At 35.0% G+C, this 27198-nt stretch overlaps 1 protein-coding gene across 5 annotated transcripts in view; it reads right to left on the bottom strand.

The window, feature by feature from the left end:
• Positions 1 to 27198, bottom strand: part of Trpc4 (transient receptor potential cation channel subfamily C member 4) — a 222632-nt gene that overhangs the window by 96238 nt on the left and 99196 nt on the right. For all 5 annotated transcript variants that reach the window (XM_074043503.1, XM_074043502.1, XM_074043506.1 and 2 more), the window contains one exon: positions 19153 to 19671. In XM_074043503.1, the coding sequence (XP_073899604.1) occupies positions 19153 to 19671 (519 nt within the window). The remainder of the gene's footprint in view (positions 1 to 19152; positions 19672 to 27198) is intronic.

Raw genomic sequence — 27198 nt, 5'->3', positions numbered from 1 at the left:
TATTTTTGACATAACATATCAGAAAAACAGATCTTAAAAACACAATCTCTCTACTTAAGAGCTATTTTTAATCATTACAAGTCTCAACAAGTGTGGTATTTTTAAACAAGGAAGCTGGAAAAAAACATTTTTATTTTTAAATTGTCCTTTGTGACTTTACTTTCTTCATAGCTGTTTCTCTTGGGTATATTTAAGTTCTGTATGTGTTTTTTCTTAAGTTGATATAAAAGACTGAGAGAGAAATCTGGTGGGGAAAATAGTGAAATACCAAGGACAGAATGTATATTTGTGCACATGCACTGTGATCTGGAGACATTCAGTGATCATTTAATAACACAGGTGGTTAGAGAACAAAAACCTGACAAGTGAGGCTGTCTAGGAGATAATAACTTATTTCCACTGTAATATTTACAATTCAAAACATTTTTAGGAAGTTATAAGATAAATAGATTCAAAAATAATTTTCAAAAATTAACAATAATTCACGTTATCATTGGATTACTTTGATTAAGAGATTTATGATAGTTTTTACTAGAGTTCTTCACAAAAAGTGAACAGCTAATATATGGAGATATCAGAAAAATAGTTTGAGAATTACTAAAACAGAACAGAATACTCTTGGAGTACTCTTAGAATGAGAATGCATTTAGGTAGCAACACAGACTTAATTTTGGAAATTAGCATTATAGTTAGTGCTGTAGACATGGATGGTTTGAGAAACAAAGATGGAAATAGGTTTCCCTTACATACTAACATGAATTTGTTAGTAAAAGAGACCAAGAGCATATACTGAACAGGAGTCTGATGCCAATTTCGAATTCAGAAAAGCTCATCTTGCCTAGTTTCTCTGTCTATGACTGATAAATTTCCTTGTTGACTGTTATGGGCTGAATTGTATCAGTCCTAAGTTCCTGTACCTCACGATGTGATTGTAGTTGGAGAAAGGGTCTTTATAGAGGTAATTAAGTTATGTGAAGTATAGAGGTAAGACCATGTGAAAAACAAGGAGAAGAGAGTCACCTGTCTGCACCTCTATCTCAGACTTCTGGCCTCCAGATTTGTGAGAAAATAGATTTTTGTTATTTAAGTTACCTAGTTTGTGGCATCTTGTTACACCTATTCAGCTGAGCTGAAGAAACACATGTATCTCTTGAAAGAAAAGCATCAATGTTAGAAGGGGGAGCATCTAGCACATTGTTTCCCTGTGAGAACTCAGTTAATTTGTGAAAGGAATACTACCTGCCAGTCAGGGTTTTCAAGGTGGAGAGAAGTTCATTTTGTTCCGAATAGACCTATTCAGCTGAGTTGAAGAAACACATGAATCTCTCGAAAGGAAACCATCTATGTTAGAAGGTGGAGCATCTAGCACATTGTTTCCCTGTGAGAACTCAGTTAATTTGTGAAAGGAATACTACCTGCCAGTCAGGGTTTTCAAGGTGGAGAGAAGTTCATTTTGTTCCGAATAGACCTATTCAGCTGAGTTGAAGAAACACATGAATCTCTCGAAAGGAAACCATCTATGTTAGAAGGTGGAGCATCTAGCACATTGTTTCCCTGTATGGGAGCTTTAGCAGATGAAGATACAGATAATCCTTCTGACCCTGAATATAGCAATCATAATTTTGGATAAAATAAAATAAAAACTATCCTATAATGAATAAAGATGGAGATTCTGGAAAAGAGTCAAAACTTGGAAGAAAAGACAGGTAAAATTAGCCTCATATTTACTTGTTTGTTGTTTAAATAAGGCTGTCAGCCTGAGAAAGGCTACCACTGTGGTATGATGTGGAAAAAACTCTGAAAATATGAATAATCTGGCATACAGAAATAGAGGATACTATTTGGGGCAACCACATCTGGAAAGGGAAGAGAAAATTCTAGAAAAGAGAGAACAAGTTCTCTAAATTCTGTGCAGGGTCTTGAACCAGGTGTTTATAAGGCAAACTGCAAACACAGCTAAAGAAAGCTTGGAGAAGAATTGAACTGAGATTTTTAAGCAAATTGACATCTAAATTTAAAAAAAGAAACATTTTAAAATGATTGTAACAGAATTTAGAATCTTTACCACATAACTTTTACAATATTCAAGATATAGTGCAAAATTTCCTCCATATAGAAAGATCAACAATTTTTTTTTCTTTTTGTGGGACTAGGTTTGAACTCAAGTCTTCACACTTGCAAAGGAGGTGCTCTACTGATTGAACCACACTTCCAGTCCATTTTGCTCTGGTTATTCTGCAGATAGGGTTTCGTGAACTATTTGCCCTGGTTATCCTTGAACTGCAATCTTCCAGATTTCAGCTTCTCAAGTAGTCCAAGTAGCTAGAATTACAGGCATGAGCCACCTGCACCTGCCTAGAAGCCCACATTCTAGATCCAAAATCTTATAGACATATGTCACATGGCAAGTGAGAATAAAGGTTGCCAATCAACAGCAAGCTAATGGTGGATGACATTAAAATAAGGAGTTTATTATGGATTATCAAGGTGAGCACACTGCAGTCAGGAGGGTCCTTAAAAGAAGGAAGGGGAAGGCAAAAGAGGAGACCACCAAGACGCTGCTGAGGATTTGGCTTGCTTCTAATGCTGGCTCTAAAACCTGGAGAAGGAGAACCAATTACCAAGAAGTGCAGGAAGTCTTTAGAAGAAAAATCAAAGGAATTTCATCTCACTGTGAGCATGCAGAAGGAAAGCAGCCCAGTAAACATCTCAATTTTAGCTCAGTGAGACTCATGCCATGTTTGACAGTTAAATGTAAGGTAATAATTTTGCATCAATTTGAGCTATCATATGAATATTTGCAGCAGTAGCAAGAGAAAAGTAACAAAGGTATATATTGCAATTATTTTTTAATTGCAGTGCTGGTGATCAAACCCAAGGCATCATGTATGCCGGGAGAGTGCTGTACCACTAAACTGTATCACCAGCCCAGACCTATAATCCCAATACATTGTGATTCTAATGGGAATCACTAAAACAGAATACAAAAAGGTATAACTATCTGCTGTGTGTTGTACAAGTAAAGAGTTAGCCAGACACGTGTCACTCCTAACAGTAAAGTCAAGTCTACCATTTAATTAGGCTTGAGAAACTGAGCAATGAGGCATTTTTTCTTTTCCCTTAGAATTCTCTCTCCAATACTGAAATTATTTTTCTGAATTATTTAATGAGAAACAGTTTAAAATTTTATTTTACTTTTGTATTAGACCTTCATGTAAGAAAGCTCACTGAAGTGGTATAAAGTTTACTAATTTAAAAATAGGGATGATCAGCATTGAAGAAACACACAAATAAATGTTTATGTCTCAATGTAAAATTTAATGACAAACGTGCATAAGTACTGACAAAAATCAGTATTTCATACATAATTTTACTTAGAAGTGAATTCATTTTCTAATTTTGAACATATTTCCCATATTACTAATGAGAGTTTTACGTGTGTTCATTCTGAATATATTTCATTTTCAATTTTTTGGGATACATATTTAACAGTATATTCAGATATAGCTCAGGAAAATTATGCAATTTAACAATTGGTGGAGTCTAATTTTTAAACATGAGGATTTGCCAGTGATTTTGAAAGAATTTACATGGGCCAGTATAAAGACGTCTGCTTCTGTGGCAGATTATATATTTTGAGTGTTTGGAAGAATTTGAGAATAGGACCACAAAGAGACACATCCTAAACAAACAAACAAAAAAGCTTCTTCCTAATCTCACAGACTGAATACAAAGCTTTCTAAGAGCCAGGCTAGGAATAGTTCTATTTGATAAGAAAGGAGAGAAGACCCTGATTGACAGCCCATACCTTTCCCATTTTTCATAACTGCTTATCTAGAAAATGTTTATTCTACAAGAAGACCAAAAAATATCTCTAGTTTCTCCAAGGGTTTTCCCTTTATGTTAGTCAGCTCTCTGTCAGTGTGACAATTAAACAACATAAAGGAGGAAGATTATATTTATATGTTTATTTGTTAATTATTTGTTTTGAAATTTTTAAAAACTTGTACAATGAGTCATTTCTGAAATGCAATAGACTGTTAAATGATAAATGATATGTCCTTAGGGATTGCTGCAAAGTGACATTTAAAACACATATTTCGCTATTAATGTTAAAAGCTGGGACTTTCAAAGAGGGAGTCTTAGGGTTCACACTGTGTTATTGTTTATTTGATAATTACAAAGGAGTTTCTGCCCATTGCCCTTGGTCCTACACTGTATCCATGAGCATTCTAGAATAATTATTCAATCGGATATGTAGATTTGGCTGAACATTGAAAACTCTATAATTCACCTGTGAAAACAGAACTTAATGTTCAAAGATTTCTCAACTTAATCTCTGAACTAATTCCTATATATTCTAAAGACTTCTCCAATTAATTTTATCAGGCTAAATATCATTTTCTCATTTAGCATTTCAATTTCCCACTATAAAAGTAGTGCAATGTGTAGGTTATTTTAACTCATGACTTTTCATGCAGAGAATTCATTCAGAATGTTCTTTCATAGAACTTTTGCAGATATTACAGTAGAAGATTATGAATTACTCTCTGATTTAGCAATTTCAGAATGGAAATATGGATCTATGTGCAAGGTAACATTGAAATATTCCATTTATTAAGCCCCTCAATATTCTACATGGTTTAGATGCTTGTGTATTCTCTTTCCAACAAACTTACAGGATGAAGTTTATTTATTTATTTAAACTGTCTCAGGTTTTATTTATTTATTTGGAGGGAGGTTGACAGAGCTTTGTGCTTGCAAACACCTCCAGTCTGTTTTGCTCTGGTTATTTTGGAGATGAGGTCTCACAAACTATTTCCTCAGGACTGTCTTGGAACTGTGATTCTCCAATCTCACCCTCCCAAGTAGCTAAGATTATAGTCATAAGCTACTAGTGCCCAACTAATTGTTCTTTCTTGGTCTTCATTAGCTGCTTCTCAGGTCTCACAACCAGGTAATTTTTAAATTAAATTAAATGCTTAACTGATATGTAAAAACATAACTGTACATACCAATGGGATACCCTGTGATGTTTTAACACATACAAATGTTGTATAATGTTTAACTCAGGTTAAACATTTCTATGTGTAACTTTAATACCCATTGATCAAGCTTTACCCATTCTTCAGTTTTGCAAGATTAAAAGGGTTCTGGAGACAGAGGGTAGTGATGTTTGCTCTACAATATGAATGTAATTAGTAATACTGAACTGCACATTTGAAGGTTTAAGATCCTAAGTTTTTTGTGTATTTAACCATAGTGAAAAAAAATTTTAAATAAAAAAATAAACAATGCACAGTTGCTAAGGACCCCTCAGTGACCCTGTGGCATCTGTACTTCCTTCAGAATGAGGAGGGAAAGTCAAACTAGCCTTGCAAAGGAAAGGTAGGATAACTTTTAAAGACTAAGTTTTAACATCTTAAAGAAACAGCAGGATCTAGTCAGAGGAAATGGCTGTATTTCATTCTAATAACACAATGAAAAAAATGCAGAAGCAGCAAACAGAAAGCAAGAATAGGAGAGGAAATAATAGCTTTCTGAAACTGCTGAGCATAAAATGAAAGAGTTGAGGATGGACAGTGAGGGTCCACATATGATGTATCTGATTACTGAGCTTGGAAGTTATTTTATACAACACACAAAGTAAAGTTTAGATAACCAGGCTAGGGCTGGTTATGCATACGTATGGATATGTGTATGTACATATGTACATATACATATATATATAATTCACTGTTATTGTTTTAAAGGAATGAAATTTTAATGCATGATACAACATAGGTGAACTTTGAAGACATGTTTAGTTGGCTAATTAAACAGGGTCATTCAAGTTTCCAGGAGTCTTATATTTTGAAAACAAAAGATCTCTAAAATTTCAGATCTGTTTTTAAAAACTTAGTTTACATTGAGTAGTGTAGTTTACCTTGAAAGGTTAGTTGGGGAACCAACAGTATCTTTTATTATTATTGTTTATAACTTATAAATTCATGTTACCTATTTTCTTCTATATGTGTCTATATGTGAAAAAAATCCATTGTTAAATTTTGTTTATAATTAAATTTTCTTGTAAATGTTAGCAGCATTTCTCCTAGTTATTCCTCTGTTGAATTTTTTTGATAAAATTATCTTAATTTAATAAAAGTTTTTACAGGCTTTTCATAAAGTCTATTGAAACAACTTATTTATATTAATTACATTTGAATCTTAAAAGGTTGAACATTTCTTTTCCATGGTATCATGGCTATTTGTACAAACGCAAACATGGATGCACACACACAAAGATATTTATTTTAAATATTGACACATAGTCTGTTAGCTAATTTGGTCTTTATAAAATCAAAGAAAGTTTTTTTTTTTAAAAGTCTCCATAATGGTAAAATAAATGTCACAGTATGACACATTAATTTTTTTCTGGCAGTACTGGGGTTTGGACTCAGGGGTTTGGACTCAGGGCTTTGTACTTGCAAAGCAGGCACTCTACAGCTCGATCCATGCTTCCAGCCCCTTTTGCTCTGGTTATTTGGAGAAAAGATTTCTGGTTTTGCCCCATTCAGTCCAGACCATGATCCTCCTATTTTATACTTCCCAATATAGCTGGGATGACAGGTCTTCACTACAACACCAGCTATTGGTTCAGATAGGTCTCACTAACTTTTTGCCTAGGCTGGCTTCAAATGGAATCTTCCTTATTTCTGCCTCCCAAGTAGCTAGTATTATATGTGTGAACCATGGCCTGTCTTCATGCATTAAATCTTATGTGTTATGTTTATAAATGAGTACTCATTTTCTAGAGAATTTTTAATCTTCCCACAACTTGACCTGAAGTAGTTATTGGACTGTCTAATTTAAGAATGATCAAAATAAGTACAAAACTATAAAAAGAAAGCTGTACTAGGCTAGCAAGCAGAGATAGCTGAAGGCTTAATAATCAGGAATGAGACTTCAAAATAAAGAAAATTAAATTTCTGCCATAATTTCAGATAGGCAAAAATAACCGTTAATATGAATGTTTCCAAATCCTCAACTTACAGTCTACCACAGAGGTAATAACTACAGTTCATTCTGGAGATCTGAGTTATTAAGAAAAGTTTACCTACATTTTGTTTTAAAAGGGGTAACACACAGTACATTGTATTCTTATTCCCAAATGATATTCCTCCAAACTAAGCTACCCTATATGTAAGAACATATTGGTGATTGAAATTCAGCTACTTGGAATTATGAGCACTCTTTTTAGATCTCTTTGTTCTGCAGGATCCCTAAATAACATATTCACTCACTGTGTTCTCTGAAACAGTTGGCCAAAATTCTAAACTCCTCAGTTCACAGAATTACAAACAGAAGCTGCGTTACTGGCCTTACCTCAAAGGCCAGCACTACTCATATTCTTTCTTAACATAATTGATCATTCTTCTTTAACAGATATCGGTCATTCTTCCTTAACAGAGGAAGCTACCAAAATCAAAACTCTGCCTCTGGAGTCTGAGTGCCAGCAGAGACACATCAGTAACCAGTAGTCCATGAAGAAATGAGGAAACACAAGGAAAATCTGAAAGGGAAAAGATTCAAAAGTACAACACTAGCCATTATATTTTAACAGGTATTGCAGCTTCTAGGCACCTAAACTTGGGTTTCATGACCAATGCTCCCTAATCACGATGCCAGCAACACTTGTATGGACAGATAAGCTGCCAAACTGTATATAGAATAAAACTGAGAATTAACATCATTAAAAATTCTATTTAAATTTACAAATAATTTATTGCCTAATTTTTTTCACTAAAAATTGAAAGAACCCCATACAAAATACGCATTTTACATGTTTGTCTAAATATTATTTAAGTAGTACTCCCTACCCTGTCCTCATTGGAACTATAGACTGTTTCTCTTATCTTTCCCTGTAGAATAACCAGTGTTTTAATATATTTATAGGGGACAGTGAATAAAATTATACACAAAGTTTTGTTATTTTCTTCTCATCAATGTCAGGTTATTCTGTAACATAAAATACCTTAGAAAGACTATCATTGTGGCATTACAAAAATGGATTTGACATGAAGAAAACAGAGTAACATCAATTCAACAAACATTATGGAGCTCATACTATGTGTCAGTGCAACTGTAGGTGCTAAATATAGCAAAAATAAGAATCACAGTTCTTTATCATCAAGGAGCTGAGAGTCTCATGAAGAGATGAGACCTACAACAATTAATTATAATATGATGGGGTAATAGTATTTATTCTAGAAATAGAAGGGTGTGAAACAAGTTGGCCTCAGAGAGTAAAAGTGGGGATATTTGGAAGACTGAGTCTTAATATCTTAAAGAAACAGCAGTGTCTAGCCAGAGGTAGTGGCTGCATTTCAAACTAATAAAAAGGATGACAAAATATGGAGATAGCATACAGAAAGCACAGCGTAGGAGAGGAAATACAAGAATTCTGAGACAAGTAAGCATAGAATCCAAGAGATGACATGGTCCACATATGATGTATCTGGTTGTATTATTATTTTATGGAAAACAGAAAGTAAGTGTTAGAGAACCAGCTTACGGTTTAGAAATATTCACAATAACTGGAAAAAGGAACTAATCTAAATGTATATTCATGGAGTCATGGATAAGCAAAATCGGGCATGTATTGCATTATATATGTATGTATGTATGCATGTAATGAAATTCTGACACATGCTACAACATGGGTGAACTCAGAAAACACTGTAATAAGTGAAATAAGCCAGTAACCAAAGACAAATTCTGTAATATTTCACTTATATACGGTACTTAGAGTAATCAAACCCATATAGACAGGAAGTAGAATGGTGCTTATCAGCAACTAAGGTTGGGGTAAATAAAGGGCTAGTTTTTCTACAGTGTGCATAGACTTTGAGTTTGACAAGATGAAAAAATCCTGTTGTACAGAAATGTAAATGCATTCAGTGACACTGAAATGTGTCCTGAAAAAATGTTTGATGGGTCATTTTATATTATACATGTTTTACCATAAAAATAATATGCCATTATATTTTAGTATAAGGATTTTTAAATGGAGCAATATTTATGTGTTAGATATTCTGGAATGGTGTGTGAAGTCAGATGGAATGAGACGGAGCCATGGAGCCAAGGAAACAGGGTGACACACATTAGTCTAAGTTCTACTAATTAAAGGCAGGATTGTGGGGCTGGACTTAGTGGGAATATTGGCCAGCATGCCTGCCCATTGCTTCTCCAACACAGTGGACTGAGGATAGGCAGACTTTTACATGGCAGCTCAAAGGCTCCCAGATAGCCTAGATGGAAGCTTGAAGCCTTTATGACAAGCCTTGGAAACCACAGAAAGTTGTTTCTGTTGCATCCTATTGGTTAGATGAGTCACCAAGGCAGTCTCTTATTCAAGAGGAAAATTACACTACACCTCACAATTTGCAGACATCCCACATCTATCCAATCAAGCTTCATGAGACTATAGATACAAAATAATCAAAGATAGTTCTTAGATTTCTAACATGAGTAACTGAGAGTGCCTCCTATGTTAACAGAGATGACAGAAAAAGGGTCAGGCTTAAAGAGAAAGATAATTAATTCATCTTTGGATAAAAGGAATTTGGAAAAATAGTGAAGATCATAGTTTTATATATTTAAATCATGATTAAATATCATAGCCCCACTAATTTATGATTATTTATTTAGCACTTACTATATTCTAAGAAGCACTATCACAGGCATAGGCATTGGAATTCCAATAGTATCAGGCAAGAAGACACTTAGATAAGGAGGGGGGAGACAGATAAGTAATTAAACAGAAAAATTAATAAAATTGTTTTGGACTTTGATAAGTCATGACGATACAAAATTGTGACGTAACAGGGAACTGGGATAATGTTTTGGTGTGTGATGAAGTTACTAATTAGATTGGGTGTTGTGGAAATCTCTAATGAAAAGATTGTATTATGAGCTGAGACCCAACAAAGAAACCACCTATATCTGCCAGCAGAGAGAAGAGCTGGAGCAGAGGCCATGGGGCAAGAATGAGGATAAAATGGAGGCTACTGAAGGCATTTTCCATATACCTTGCTCTTTTTTTTTTTGTTTCCATGAATCTACAAATAGTCCTTCTTTCCCATAATCATTTCTCTAACATCTTTGACTCAATGAGTCCTAATTTTCCAATAAAACTCATTTAAGGTGCTTATTTTTCCAGGAAGTTTCCCAATAAAGACCTCAAGCAAAATTAGGAACCATTTTTCTGGGCTTCACGATGTAACTTTTGAATACGTCATGCCATTATTTAAGCAAGAGTAAAATTCCAGGTTCTTGGAAACTTCTGAAAGAAATCCAAATTTGGCTTTGGTCTTGCAGTCTCCTCATTTTCTGTCAGAATCGACATTCTATAAGCACTTGCACAACTGCATTTGAAAAGGGGAAGCATCTGTGTAACTACAGGGACGCTCCTGGCAGGAGTCCCTAATCCTTTCCACAAGATTTCTCCTGTGTCCCCTGCCTTAGCACTGCCAACAAGATGTCCAGCTTCAGCCCAGGGCTTAAAGGGAAGAATATGGACCAAGGAGGTGCAAAGAGGCTCCAAGGTTATGTGTCCTAGACCTGCCTGGGAAAAATCACTGTGCTTGGAGCATGCCATGGAAAATGACAATAGTGTCCCACATTTATACACTAAATAGGGCTGCTAAAAATAAAAAGCAAGCTTTTACAAAGATGCAGGGAGCTGACAGAGGGGCAGATGAAGGCAGGAGAACTATGGAAGAGGAAGGCTTTAGTTTTCTCTTTCTGGTGCTGCAGAGGGCCTGCCACAGTATGCTCCCTAAAACTGAAAGGAAAGGAGGAAAGAGTGTAATGCAAAGAATAAAAAAGTAATTGTACATGATGTTATACCCATTCTCTACCAGCCATCTGTAAACATGGCTTCAGAACTCAGCTTCAGAATCACAAATCACTAAATTATAGTATGGGCATTATCAGTCCTGCAGAGTTTTACTGTAGATTTCTGTTTCTAAAAATTCAAACATAATTAATATGAGGGGAAATTCTCATATACACAATTCATAAAGAAACTCAAGTGGGTGTTTCTTGAGAATTGGACTGTTTGTGTTTCATCAATTTCCAAAAGACAACCTATTGGCTTTTTTTGTACTTTTCCAGGAAATGGAATAAATCCTTGACTGCAAAAATTGGCAGTTCTTAATTTTGTTTAGTAGTGAGTGACAAGGATAATATGGTCTGTGAAATAATAACCACAGAGAAAATAACCCTGAAATTTAAATGTGAGCACTTGTACAAAAGAAACAAAAAATGGTTCTTTACCATTGGCAAACTAAATGATCGTATCTGAACAATAAAAAGAGCTGATCTAGCTGCCAAACCTTGCTTGTTTATCATCATGGAGTCAGAAGTACCAGTTTATTGTAGAAAAGCAATTAATCCAAGGATCAAGAGAAGGGATCCAACATACAATGGAATTTTTCAAAGATATTATCACAAGCTTAATGTTTTTAGTTTTTGTCTATGACAAAGTCTGAATTGAAAGAGCTGCTTATGCACAATGAATACATTTACCTCTTGGAAATAAATTGCTTAATCTGCTCTCTATTTGTATAATGCAGTATAAAATATAAACTATGTTTTATATCTAATTTAAAGCTAATCTGCTATTTAATGTCTTATACATATATCTGTCACTTTTTAATTGGAACAGTTTAAAAAGATAAATTTACACAATGTTTTGGACATACATGATTTCAAATTTAACTGTGGAAGGAAAAAAAACCAAATTCAGATAAGAATTAGGAGAAATTGGTTACATGTCACTTAATTAGCTGCAAAGAAACTCAAGGGGATTGAATTCCTAGCTCTAAAAGCCAAGTGTTAAATTAAATACCTAATGACCTGTCATAGTTCTGTCAGCAGGCCGACAAGTCCTTAACAGGCATTTACTTCCTCCATTACACAGTGGCATGCCCTGAAATGTTTGGTCCCTAGGAAAGAGCTGGGGTGAAGCATCAGGCGATCTGTAATACATGTCACCTTTGCCTAGCAACAGCAGGTGTATGCACACCTGGAGGAAAGAGATACAGGGATTCATCAATTGTTTAGTGAGTGCCCTCTGCAGAACAGCGAGAGAAGAAGTTAAATGAGAAGAAGGCTGCACTTTATCCCTTTTTACAGGTCTTGTGATTATTTATATCAATCAGTATAGTTTCATGTATTAAAATCCTAATATCTGCCTAGCATTTCTGTAAGTGTTGCTGTGATAAGACATGATTCTGATCTGAATCAGTCAGGTTCAAAGAGCATACATAGGTGATGCCTAAAACATATTTTAAAATGCAAGTCAAAAGGACAAGCAAAAATCAAGTGTACAGTATACAGTGCAACATGCCTTTGAAAGCCTATTATGGGAAGAGTTAAGGAATTAACAACCTTAGAGACTAGGAAAAAATTAATATGTTATACTTTTTGGTGACAAATGTATATCTTAATATTGGTTTAGAATACAGATTATACTAATAGAATGTAAGAAAGGTAAACTTTTTGATATTCAAAATGGTAATGTAACCCATGAGGCACAGATGAATATTCATCACAAATATTAACATAAGTGATGAAACCAACTTTTCTACTGTCTAGCATTTTTCTGTGTGTACTTAGCCTTTTGAATTGGGGACCTGCAAAGTCACAGGCAAAAGCAATGGTATTAATAATGACAATGGACAATAATAGCTTTTCCTTCATGGGCAAATATGCCAGGAAATATACTAACCGCTAGACTTTCTTTATGATGTTTGCAAGGCAGCCCGTTTTAGTTGAGAACATAGAAAGCAAAGAATAAATTGTCTAACAGTATAACCCTGCTTAGGAATGGAAAAGAGAATTACTTCAATCTATAGAACTCATATTTTTAATACAACACTTAATTTCTACCACACAAAGATGAGTTGCTTGACACCAATAAGACAAAATTCTTCCAGTATATGCTTAGATGATAGGAAATGTGCATGGAAGAAGATATGGCTGTGGTATGGTATGGACTGCTTCATCCCATGCTTTTAGGTTCCTCATCAGAGGACAGGGAAAATATCAAAGAGCCCTTCCCTTCTGTGTGCCTTTAAGGAGCCATCAGCCACTCACTGCTAGGTTATCTTTCCATTCCCCAAGCCCACTCTCCTCTTTTAAATAGGCTATTAGTTTCCTATCAAACTCTGGGGCTTTGTTTTTTCAGATAAATGAAATATAGTAATGAAATCTTGAGACAGGAGCAGTATGTCCACTAGAGAGCTATAATGACATCTGTTTCTGGGCAACCATTAAGGAATGAGGAAGATGGAAGGATAGGTAATGAGGTGAGGAGAAAGAGGTCAGAAACTTACAAGAAGTTTTGTGGGACACCATGAATGCAATAACTTGCTGAAGACAAATTTTTGCATGTGGGGTAAAGATGGATGCCATTTAAAAAAACTGTCCAGATGATCCTGATGACCAGCCATGTGTGGGGCCACTGACTTCCTTACCTGAGAAAGTCAAGGAATTCTAAAGACAGGGTTGCAAGTTAAACCTTGATGAATCATTTCATTTGGTGCTTATCTTTGACTGCCCATTGGAATAATCTGGTTAGTTTATTTTTAAAAAATTTCCTCCACACTTCTAGGTGTTCTGATTGTGCTGGTTTGTGGATGGGTTGGAAGCAACAGTGTGTTATTGAAAAACTACTCTTCCCATGACCCAGGTGAAACTCACTGCAATAGGTAAACAAAGTGAAATTCCGCAGAGCCCATATGTTAGACACTTCTGGGTGTAAAAAGCCCAAGGTGGTAAAATAGCACAGCTGTGTTTTAAGAGCTTCTATTTGCCTGAAATCTGGACCACAAGCAGTGACAGTGACTGTTATGAAAGATGAGACTGTAGATCTAGGAAGACTGTAGTAAGCATACATATTTGCTCTTCACATGGTGTACACTGATGCTTTACACAGAACTCATGTGCTAGCTTCACAGTGACTGAGCTGAGGAGTTTCTTAGGACATGGGACTGGGAAAATTCTTCCTAACTTTGCTTTTTCTAAAGAACAAACTGAAACAAAAAACTTTTAGTCATGTTGTGGGCAGCAGATAGCAAGAGGTACGATTAAAGGTAAGGTGCTTGAATCAGCAAAACATTAAAACAGACAACAAGAAAGAATGTCAACATTTACAAAAAAAAAGAAGCTGTGTTGCTGCTATGCAAAACAGAAAGCAATTGTTAATTTTCACTTGGGAATGGATAGGTTAAGGGAAGACTTCCTAGAAAAAGTGATATTTGAGTTGACATTTGGGGGACATAAATGAGTTCAAAATAGCTTAAAACATAGAAGAGGCAAAAAGAAGAAAATATCATGGTGTAGCATATGTTAAATAAGTGAATCATGCTAGAAAATGCCATTATTAACTTAAATGATGGAAAGATAATTCAGATGAAAAATCTTATATATAAGGGTAACTACCATGGACTATCTTTTCTCATTTTTCTCCTTATAATTGCTCTCTTTGCTATATTTCTATAAGAGTTATTTGATGTCTCTGAGACAAAATGTCCATAGTGTGGAACATATTATACTCAAATTATCCACATCTGATGTGGAATTTTTCTGGGCCCAAAAGAACATGAACAGTGAAATTTAGAATCTCCAGAGTTGAACAAGAGTAAATCAGAAAAAAATAAAAATAAAAATAAAAGACTCAAAGACAACCAATGATTAAGAAGGATCAGCTATTCTGTGTGATTTGTAGTTAGTGCAAACAGGTGATTGGCTGTTGAGTAGCCAACAGAATCCAGTGTTTACCAACACTTTTACAAGGATCTGATGCAACAGCCATGCAGCAACATTATCTTAAAACTATTTGGTTTGTTTTCAATATGAAGTTCATACCACAGCAATTTTAGGTTTAAACTATCAATTTAATAAAATGATGATTAATTTTTAAATGCTATCTAAAAACAATTTTGGCACAAAAAGCTATCAGTATAGAGTTTATAAAATAAAATGGAAGGCTATGAAATACAGATAAGACCAGCTCTAGACAGTTTAAAGAAAATACAATTTCCTCTGTCTCTGACCTGTATTCATTATTTAATGACTCTCGTCATTGCCTAACACTTTGTTGGTACCCTCCTCTCTGTGGTATTAGGAGTTCCTCCTTTGTGGTGCCTCAGTTCCTTGTGTCTCCTTTAATACCAGTCTTATTTCTTGATCATGTAGCTTTGAATAAACCCAGAAACATAAAAGCATAAAATTCGGGAGCCCTAAAGGAGCTTTAAGAAGCTGTAATTCTGGAATGTTGGAACTAATTCAATTCACCATGCTATGGAAGGCATGTGATTGACATCCTTATCTTCACATTTTCTCCTTCAGTTTCTCATTCTGTTTATCAAGAACAGATAAATGGAATATAAGGAGAATTTCAGTAGAGGGGCTGGTAGAATGCTGATTTTTCTCCTTCTTTATAAGGCAAAATTCAGATTAGTACCAAATGTTAAAGCTAGTGTTACAAAGTGGCTGACAAATGCTAGTGAAAGAGAAAAGCAAACTAAAAATATACATGCATGGTATTTACTATGTAGAAATTATTTCTTCACCTGAATGTGAAAAGCTATAAAGAGATTGAATTGTCATGCTTTCACTCAAATTGACTTATTTCACTGCTTCTAGGCTACCTTGTCTGTGGATGAGTTACTTCACAATGGTATCAACCTTGTGTAACCGAAGCTAGGTAAGATTTTTGCAATAAAAAATATTCAGAGAATGCCTCATGCTCTCCATACACATTCACTGATCTTATAAACATTAGGCACGAGGAATGACAGCTTGGAAATCATTTTAACTGTCAGAAATCCTACATCCACAAAGTCATGCCAGAGACCAAGGGATGAGTTCCTGGTCTAAGACCTGTCTTTAGCTATGCCTCACTGTCAGCTAACACACAGGAGGGGGATCAGTGCTGGGCACATAGTACACAGTGCTGATCATTCCTAGCTTCCTTGATGCTCTTTGGTTTGCCAGTGGTATTGGGATGTGGGGGCTGGCTTCGAACCCTGTTTCATCTCAGAACTGGACAAAGAGATTATTGCTTGACACACACTCACAAAAGTAAACATGAGAAAAGTTTTAGAGTTAAGATCTGGACTTGCATGCTAGCCCCAACATTTCACATTGTTTAACACTCAGTGACTCAGATTCCTCACCAAAACTAAAACTCTCTCCCTCTCTCTCCCTTTCTCTCTCTCTCTCTGTCCCTCTCTCTGTGCCTCTCTCCCCCCTCTCTCCCTTTTTCTCTCTCCCTCTTCCTTTCTCTCTCTCTCTCTCTCTTTCTCTCTTTCTTTCTCTCTTCTCGGTATTCAGGACCTCATGCTTGCTAGTAAGCCCTCTACGTCTTGAATCACATCTCTAGTCTTTTTTGCTTTAGGTGTTTTTTCAGGTAGAGTCTCATTGTGCTTTTTACTTAGGATAGCTTTGGATGGCTGTCTTTCTATGTATGTCTTCCACATAGCTGGGACTTGTTTGTTGAGATAGTGGTCTCACCAACTTCTTGCTCAGGCTGTCCTTGGATCAGGATCCTCCCGATCTCCATCTCCTGAATAGCTAGGATTATATGTGTGAGCTACTGTGCCTGGCTGAATCAAATATGTTGAAGTCAATATTTCCTGAATAATCTTGGAATATGTTTCATGAAACACAATTTACGATTTAAAAGTATATATATGTGAGTAAAACCTTACTCTAGATGTTTTGATAATGTGGTCAATTGGACAGTGCTACATTGCTTTGGGAAAATCATCAGCCCAAGTGAAATATGTTCTTTTATACTGAATGAAAGATTCTCCAGACAAGTGTGTAAGAATTTCGTTTTAATATTTTTGCTCTATTGAAATCTCAAAAGATGAAAGGAAAAAAATGCAAATGTGAGAGACTTTAAAATGTTTCTTTTAAGAGAGGTAATGGATTCTTGTTTTCTTCTTACATGTTATATGTTTTTTGCTAACTTTCATCCTATTGTATTACTAAGTTTTCTCTCCCTCCAAAACTATAACTCCATAATAGAGAAGTTGTATAAACATCGTGAAAGAAGTGTTAGAAATGATCAGATGCCTTTGGTTACTTTGCTTCTGACATAACTAACTAAGAACTCAATTTGTGACTTTTTGCTCAATAAATAAACTTTGAAGTTGAGCTCACTTTGCATATTTATAAAGTATACTGAACAAAGAAACAAATGTTCGGTAGGGATGAGCACTCATTTTTAGTGCACCGGGAACAAAACAGAAAACAATATGTATTTAATCTCCTTGTAGACAATAAGCTATGTAAGAGCAGAGACAAGTCTCCTTTCAGTACTAAGTGCTTTGCACCCTTTCCCAAAGAAAATTAAAATTAAACAAAGAAAATCACAATCCTGTATTAAAGATGGATCTTTAAGAAGTTCTAGCCATAATTCTGAGGTCACATTATAATCTTAACTCATGTTATCCACTACAATGCATGCAATGATTTTTAATTTTTTTTTTTTTTTTTGCAATATCAGGTTTGAATTCAGGGCCTCACACTTGTTAGGCAGGAACTTTCAAAATCTTTAATCATGTGAACTTTTCATCAATTTATCTTATCATTGCATATTAAAATTATTCTAGACCCTTTGTGATATTAGGTACCTGAGTCCTAACTACATAACCTAAGACAATGAGTTAATACTCTTTCCATGGACTCCACTTAGCATATGTGATTTTGGTGTCAGAGGAAGTGCACACAAAAGAAATTGTTCCCTTGATTGTAAAAAGAAACATCAACTAGTTTTGGGCTCTCATGATAACTGGATTATCCCATCTATTCAATGAATTACAAGAAAAACTCAAGGCCATGAATGCAGGTATTTGGAGCCTGAAGTATTTATTAAGTAGCAGTAGACAAAGAAGTCAGGGCTATTATTCCATCAGAAATGAATTCAGAACTTCCTTTTCCTTTTTTCCTCTCTTGCTTTTTGTAGCTTTTCAACTATTGTTCTAGAATAGAAAATTATCATTATTCAAGAGTGAATAGAGGCCAGGTATGGTGGCTCACACCTGTATTCATAGCTGCTTGGGAAGTAGAAATAGGAAGGATCCTCGTTTGAGGCAAGCCCAGGCAAAAAGTTCACGTAATCACTTCTTAATCAATGGCTGAATGTGCTGGCATGCATCTGTCATCCCAGCTAAGTGGGGAAGCACAAATAAGAGGATCACTATCCAGACCACCCAAGGCATAAAACAAGACCCTATTTCAAAAACAACCAAAGAGTGTAAGGCCCTGAGTTCAAACCTCAGTGACAATGATTAAAAAAGTGAACAGAGAACCAATATTTTCTGGAGATAGAAATAAAAAGTCTGTTGATAAACACAGATTGTAATGGAAACCCAAAACAATAAAACTGGGTGATAAGTGTAGGTTGTCTGAGACTTCTCTGTTAAATACTTCAAATATATGACAGTTTCCATGAGAAGTTAGTATTCTCCTGCAGTTACCTTATTTAACACCTTATTCTTACAAATCAAGAAAGTAAGCAATATATGAAGAAAGTTTTAGTAGTTTCACCTATTGTTAAAGACTTTCATTGTTAATTCTAATAATGTGCTTTTAAAATATTATACCTTATAGTTTGTTAGGGGCCACCATACAAATCCACATATATTAAATTCCTATGAATATGTAAGAAAAATATTTCAAGTGCATATATATATATAGATAGATATAGATTGAATATAATAAATTTTAAGTCCATTATCAGATGAGAAAACTCAAAGAGATCTATGTGTGAGCCTCTAAAGTTATAAAACTTGTTGTACAGACTGAGACAGAACTCCGTCAGGAGATTCTAAAATTCATTAGTTTTCCATTTTATCACATGTTGATGTGTGCTTTTTCACACAAATGCCAAAAACCACGACCAATTATTAAACCACTCATTACCACTCTTCAATGTGAAGATAATAATTAATCTCAAAAACAGTAAATGTCACCCACTTAGAGGTGAGTGGAAAATGCTGTAAAACTCAATACCGTTTTTGTGAGTTGCAGCTTACTTTGCTGGGACTCAATTCCATAGCATTTTGATGGACCCACTTTGACAACACTCACCTCTTTTTGACGGTACTTAATGGCCAATTTTAGTCTTGCAAGATCATTTCCACTTTGTTCTTCAATCAGACTATTGTCATCTCGATAATTAAGAATGATTTCCAGTTCTCTGGAGCTTCTTGTCTGATCCAGGAGGTCCTTTGCAAACTGTTTGCATTGTCTTGACAATTCCTCATACTCTGACTTGAATTCATTTTCTACCTTGCTCAGTTCCTGAAGCTCCCAGCTTAACTGGAAGGCTGTGAGGAAAGGATCCTCACTTGACAGTGCAATGAGAGAGGGACTGGCCAAAGCCTTGTAGATGTTCAGTCTGGACCGGGAGTGGCGGAGACTGTCCACATCTGAACTGGAGACACATTCCACACAGTTACAGCGGACCTCATGGGGTCGGGGCACAGAGACACCTTTCTGGACCAAAAGTTTTATAATCTCATAATTATTCGTATGGGCAGCCAGAATGATTGGTGTTATGTCTGGAGTGAATTCAGAGAACTGCTTATCAAGGAGTATGGGAGGCACCTGGAAAAACAAAAGAAGCAGAGGTGATGAATATTTATTCATTTGTTCAAGCCTGTGGATTTCAAACAGTATACTACAGCAATGTTGAACAAGGTTCATAAATCTTTTGCTAGTCTTTTTTGTGGGAGAGAAAGATACATCTTTTTTTTTTTCAAAAGACAAGAAAAAATTAGGGGGAAAATGACTTTCCAAAATTATTCTTTCTGAAATCTGAATCGTGCCATTTTGTGAAATCTTAATATAGGTGACCATGAGAAGTTTTTACTTGATAACAGCCTTTCTTGCTCCCAACTTGTTTTCTAACTGCTTGTCTTGCCTTTTGTTTCTCAGAAATGTTGACTTCCTAAATAATCAAGAAATACATTGAAAAATAGTTAATGAGTCATTTTAATCCTGATGTCTTCCTCATGTTTATCCTCTTCCTTCCTCAATGAAGCTTTATTTGCTTGTTTTTGCTGTGTTTTATCTTTCTGTTTTCCTAACATATAGCCTAGTGATTGGAATTGGAATCAGAAATAAGTGGGCTACTAGCCTCATATTTTCTCTCTGTATCTGTCTTTCTGAAATGTTTTCCAGATAACAAGAGATACTCCATTGCTGACCAATATCTAATAAATAAGCTATAAAGAGCTTTTCAGTATTAAGTAATTTTAATTATTTGAAAGTGTTCTTTTGTCTAAAATATGGTCTAAATTCAACACTATGATGCTCAATTAGTACTGTGGGAATGGGTGGTTCTTACAAAGCAAGTCACCCCCGGTACCAGTCTCCTTTGCATTTTCTGCATGAGGCTTTTTCCCCTTTCTATTTCTCTGCTATGAATTGATACAGAATGACACCCCCCAGAGAAACTGCTGAAGTCATAGCCTTAAATTTCCCTTCTTCCAGGATTATGAGATAAATAAACTTCTTTTGTGAATACATACCCAGCCTCAAATATTTTCTCATATCAACACAAATGAACCAAGACACTACACTCTTGCATGTAAAAATGCACACTTTTTCTCCTTTTTATTATTGAATATTACTATGAATTCAGAACTTCCTCCTTTATTTTATAAAATGTGTTGTGATTTACTGCCATAATTGTTTATTTTATACTCATTATTAAAGTATGCCATATATACAGAAAGATGGACAAATATTAACATTCATACTTGATAATGTCTAAGTATTAATGTCACTCAAATATGGGGGATCAAAACCAGGGCCTTGCAAATGTTAGGCAAGTGTTCTGCCATGGAGCTACATCAAAAAACGTTTTGGATTTTGAATCTGGGTTTTACTTTGCAGCACAAGCTGCCTTAAACTTGTGATCTTCCTACTTCTACCTCCAAAGTTTTAGGATAATAGGTGTATACCACCAGACCCAGTCTCTAATAATATTCTGAATGATGAACTAAAATTTGGAATGTTAAGTATTATATTCTGAACTATAGTTGTAGCAATGGGAAAAGAAAAGCTGAGATTGTACATTGTCAATCAGGCCAGAGAGATAGAAACAGAGAAGGAGGGAGAGACGGAGGGAAGGAGAGATGAGAGAGAGAGAGAGAGAGAGAGAAAGAGACAGGAAGAGAAAGAGGAAGTGAGAGGAGGAAGAGGTGGAGGAGGAGGAGGCAGAGAAGGCAGAATGAGTCAAAGCAAAGTTGTCAGAGGAGAAGAGAGGTCCAGTTCAGGTGCCCTGAGATTCCTTTGGGTTCATATTTAAATTTTCCTCATTCTCATTTGTCCGGGAGAGGGAAGTAAACATTATGAAACTCAGAAGTTCAGAGATGCTCCATGCAGGAGGCGTCAATGGCATTTTGGCCTGTTCTTTCACAGATGTCATAAATACAAGGAGGCCCAATAGCCCTTCCACATCTCTTCTGTCTTTTAGCTGTTGTGAATAAAGATTGACAAAAGGACATTTCTTTAAAAAGTTATTTGTATTGATTATTATCTTATTTATATGAATTTATGGGATAATGGGGCAGGGGATGTAGCTCAGTGGGAGAACATAGTTTGGTAATTCAATGCATGCACACAATGTGTAATGATTAAATCCAGCTAGTTAGCATTTCTTTCTCTTTAATTTTTAACTTTCATTAATAAGTCATAGTCATATGTATTTGTGAGACACAGAATATTGAGAGAAGTACTTTATATTGACATTCTGGGGAAGGTTTAGAAGCCATCTCCAGCTACCTCCAGCCAGGGAGAACAGGCCATGCTGAAGCCATGAAGAAAGCAGCAAATGCCATCAACTCAGAGACTCCACCTCTACCAGCTGCTGCAGCTGATGCGTTTAGCAGTGGATTATCAACTCCACTATCTATCGAGTTACCAGAAATTTAAAGAAGTCTAAAATATAAAACTCTCAGAAACATTTAGAAAACCAGGTGTGCAAATCACAACACAGAACTACAAGAAATATGGAAAAGTGAGACATGACTTCAAAAGTTCATAACAGACATTAGTCTGAAGGGATAGGAAGGTCAGTACCTTTGATAAAGGGAGCAATCTATCACAAAAATATAACTATTGTAAATATATATGCACGGGATGTTAGTGCACCCAATTTCACAAAACAGACACTACTGAACATAAAAAGAACAGGTAGAGTAATAGTGGGTTGTTTTTAATATCCCAGCCAACTCTCATCAATATATAGATCATAAAGACAAAAATTAAACATAGAAAGTTTGAAATTAAGCTGTACTATAGATCAAATGAAATTAACAGACATCTCAAGAACAGTCTACGCAACAGCTACAGATTACATTCTTATCAGCAGCACTGTTACCAAAACTAGATAAGGATGCAACCAAAAAGAGAAAGCATATATGGAAATGTCACAATGACACCCCATGTACAACAACTACGTGCTAATAAAATGTTAAAAAATGAAAAAGAAAACTATTGACTGATTTCCTCTGTGCACATAGACATAAAAGTCCTCAATAATATTCTTGCAAACTGAGTTCTTTAACACATTAAAAAGATCAAGTTGGATTAAAAAGATCATGATCAAGTTGGTTTTATTCCAAGAATTTGAGAATAGTTTTTTTTTCTTTTATTATTCATATGTGCATACAAGGCTTGGTTCATTTCTCCCCCCTGCCCCCACCTTAAGAATAGTTTAACATATGAAAACCAATGACTGTAATTCAGCACCTAAATAGGATCAAGGATAAAAATCACATAATCATCTCAATAAGTGCAGTAAAAGCCTTTGAATGAATTCAGTGTCTGTTTGGGGAAAAAATTCCTGAAGAAGCAAGGAATAAAAGGATCATACCTCCACAAAACAATGTCTATGCATATGAGTTGGTAGCCAACATTATACTGGATGGAGGAAAAGTAAAGACACTTCCTCTAAAGTCAGAAATGAATAAAATTTAACAACTCTCTCCACTGTTATTCAATATAGTGTCTTAATTCTTAGAGCAATAAGACAGGGGAGAGAAATAAAATTCATACAAATGGAATGGAAGAAGTCAAATTATGATGATTTGCAGATGATATGATCTTATACTTAAGATAACTTAAAGACTCACACACAAAAACCCTCTCAGATTTGATAAACACTTTCAATAAAATGGCAGGATAGGAAATTATCATAAAACCCAATAGTTTTTCTATATATCAATAACAAACATGCTAAGAAAAAACATCTGGAAAACAAATATATTCACAATAGTCTCAATAATACCTATAAATAAACTTAATGAAGGAGGTAAAAGACCTCTACAATCAAAACTATAAAACTGTGAAAAAAGAAATTGAGTAAGGCACAATAAGAGGAAAAGCCTCCTATGCTCATAGATCAACAGAATTATTATTTTAAAATAGACCATATTACTAAAAGTGATCAGCAGATTCAGTACAATCTCCAAGAAAATTGCAAAGACATTCTTTAAAAAATTAGAAAAAATAATTGTATAATCCATATGGAAGCACAAAAGACCCCAAATAGCCAACATATTCCTGAGAAAAAGAGCAATGCTGGAGGATTCACAAAGCTCAATATCAAATTTTATTACAGAGAAATATTACCAGAACAGCACGGTACTGGCAAAAAAAATAAAAATAAAAAAAGACACATAAACCAATGGAGTAGAATAAAGACACAGAAATAAGCCTACACAACTACAGCCATCAGATTCTCAACAAATGATGCCAAAACTATACATTGGAGAATAGATGGCCATTTTTTCATTTTAACAAACTGTGCTGGCAGAACTGGATATCCAAATGAAGAGTGTAACTTAATCCTTATCTCTCACTCTGTACAAAAATCAATTCAAAATAGATCAAGTACCTTTAAAAAAAATCTGGAAAATTTGAAACTACAAGAAGAACTAAGGCAAAATAGTTCAAGATATAGGTATAAGCAATAAATATCTAAATATGATACCAATAGCTCAGGATATAATCACAAGAATTGATAAATGGAATAAATAAAATTTGAAAGTTTCTGCACATGAAGAAAACAATTAGCAGAGTGAGGAGACAACTTACAGAATGGTACATAATCTTTGCTTGCTATTTGCTAGGGGATTAATATCCAGGATATATCAGCTGAAAACAATAAACACTAAAAACACAAATAATTCAGTTAATAAATGGGCAAATGGATGAACAGTTATCAAAAGAAGGGCCAATAAATGCACAAAAAATAGTCAACATCTTTAACCATCAGGGATATGCAAATCAAAACTACATTGAAATTTCATGCCACCCCAGTCAGAAAAGCTATCATCAAAAAACAACAAATGTTGATGAGGATGAGGAGGTAAAGCAACCTTTACATATGCTTGGTGGGATATAAATTAGTCCATCTACTATGCAAATCCATATGGAGGGACCCCAAAAAACTGAAAATAGAACTACCACATGATCCCGCTATATCGCATCTATATATATGCCCGAAGAAGTCAAGTAGAGTTATCTGCACACCCATGTTGCAGCACTATTCACAAAGGCCAAGTTATAGAATCAGTCTAGGTGCCCATTGGTGAATAAATGAATAAAGAAATGTGATACTAACACAGTATGGAATATTACTTGGCCTTCAAGATAGTTGAAAACATTTTGTGTGCAGGAAAATGGATGGAACTGCAGATCATGATGGTAAGTGAAATAAGCTAGACTCAGGAAGACATATATCACATGTTTTCTCTGGTATATGAATTACAGCTAAAAATGAAGACGTGAAAGTAGAAAGGACACTTTTTGTGAGGAGGGAAAGCATGAGCAGAAGAGGTGATAGAAAACAAGAGGGGGTAACGGGAGTGAGTATGATCAAAGTGCTTTGTACACATGTGTGAAAGTGTCTTACAAAACCCACTGTTTTGTACAATTGATATAGACTAATAAAAATCAGAAACAAGAAACATTATTTTAAAAAGTTAAAAATACTTATAAAGTCAAAAATGTAAGGCAAGGTTGATTTATTATTGGAAAAAATGTTTTGAATAAATTTGGTGAAGCCTGAGTCTATAGTGCTTACAAAGCTTACTGTAGTGGGCTAGGCATTCCTGTACCTTTCCCCCTGGATTGCCCAAGAGCAACTGTCAGGTCTGAAAATTCAATTCCTGATAAATGCCCTGTCTGGTATACCTTTATTATCTCTTGTACCATATTTTCCCATATCTTTCACTATTTACATGCTCACATACCATTATGTTACAATTGTCTTCATCATTTAGTACAATAACCTATTTTCTATGTTCATTACCTAGGTTTGTAGTAGGCTATGCCATTGAAGTATGTTTAAGTATTCTCTATAATGTTCACATAACCATGAAATCACCCAGTGATGCATTTCCCAGAATATCACCATCATTATTTGACACAACTGTACTCTATTCATTTTTCTTTTAAATCTGAAGTTACAAATAAAAATCTTCTATGGACAGAATGTTTGTCATTTCCCCAAATTCCTCTGTTGAAGCTCCATCTCCTAATGTAATAGTTTGTGAAAGTAGGGCCTTTGGGATGTGATTCAGTTAAAAGCCCTGAGTGTGGGATTCCCTGTGATGCAATTCCTTATGAGTGGGAGAGAACAATGAAGCATGGTGGCTCATAGCTATAATCTGGGCACTCAGTAGTCTGAGACAGGTGGATCTTGAGTTTGAGGCCAACCTAGAAGATATAGTGATACACTGTCTCAAAAAAACCCAAAAAACATAAAAGAGAGAATAGAGAGAATAGAGTCTAGTTGCTCTTCAACATTTGGTCCTCACCTTTTCAGCTTAGGGGAACTGAACTTACTGACACCTTAATCTTGAACTTTCTCATCTTCAGAGCTGTAAGAAAAAGATGTCTGTGGTTGAGGCAAAAAAAAAGTCTCCAAAATCCTGAAACCTAATAAATACCTACAACGCTGTACTACCATCTATTCATCTACTCATATAAATGAATATTTACTTAATATCTTTTTCCCCACTTAACCACAACACGAGTTACATTACTACCTGAATCATTTTAACATCAAAGAGCATTAAAATTACTGTTATACATAAGGAATCCATTAACTCATAACCTGATTGTTGTTTTTAGAAGTCATCCACATGGTTCTCCTGGAAGTGACTCAGTACCAATTTGAGGCAGATTTTGAAATGTAGAGCATGATATTTTCCCAAATGTAGAAATGTCTCTTTGTCACATTTTGACAAAGGGTATACATTTTGAATTACTAATACTGCAGTATAAAATTTAAGGAGTGAAATTCATCTTGAAGAGAAATTCCTCCAATTCAAGGTTATTTGTTCTATTAAATTCAGTATTTATTAAAATAGGTATTATTGTTTAAAAGAGATTTACTCACATAGCATTGTTTGGTGCACCCAAGATGTTAAAAATAAAAAGATCCATAATCTAATCAGAGTTTTTTCTGAATTACTTATATTATATGTGAAAGTCACTTAAAATCTGTTATATGCAAAATAATATCCCTTACAACATAAAATTTCTAATTCAAATACCTTTGTCACATTGCAAGGTATAACACAATAACAGAAATTTTATGAAGCACAATTTTCAAGTGCTTCATTGAAACTTTTTTTAATTCTATAGTTTTACTTTGCTCTTAGCTTCCATTTTTAATCTCATGTGCTAAAACACACTAAAAAATCTCAGGATTATAACATCAATTTTTCTCTCTCATACATGTTCATTATTTGACATTCCAATTCAAATCAACATAATAAAGTTAAATTTATGTTTTAAAATTCATGGCCACATGTGGTAGGTCATGTCTTTAATACTAGCTACTCAGGAGGTGGAGATCAACAGGACCACAGTTCAAGGCCAGCCCAGGCAAAATGTTTGTGAGACCCCACCCCAAGTAACCGCTGGACATGATGGCACATGCCTGTCATCTCAAGTACATGGGGAATTAGAAATAGGATGACTGTAGTCCAGGATTGGTCATAAACATGAGACTTTATTCTCAAGAATAACCAATCCATATGGGACTGGGGACATAATTCAAGTGGCATTTGCATAGTAAGCATGATACTCTGAGTTCAACTCCAAGTAATG

This window comes from Castor canadensis, chromosome 10 (assembly GCF_047511655.1).
Source record: "Castor canadensis chromosome 10, mCasCan1.hap1v2, whole genome shotgun sequence".
NCBI classification, from domain to species: Eukaryota; Metazoa; Chordata; class Mammalia; order Rodentia; family Castoridae; genus Castor; species Castor canadensis.
The sequence above is the reverse complement of the archived record's forward strand: the minus strand, read 5'-3'. Positions and strand labels throughout refer to the sequence as shown.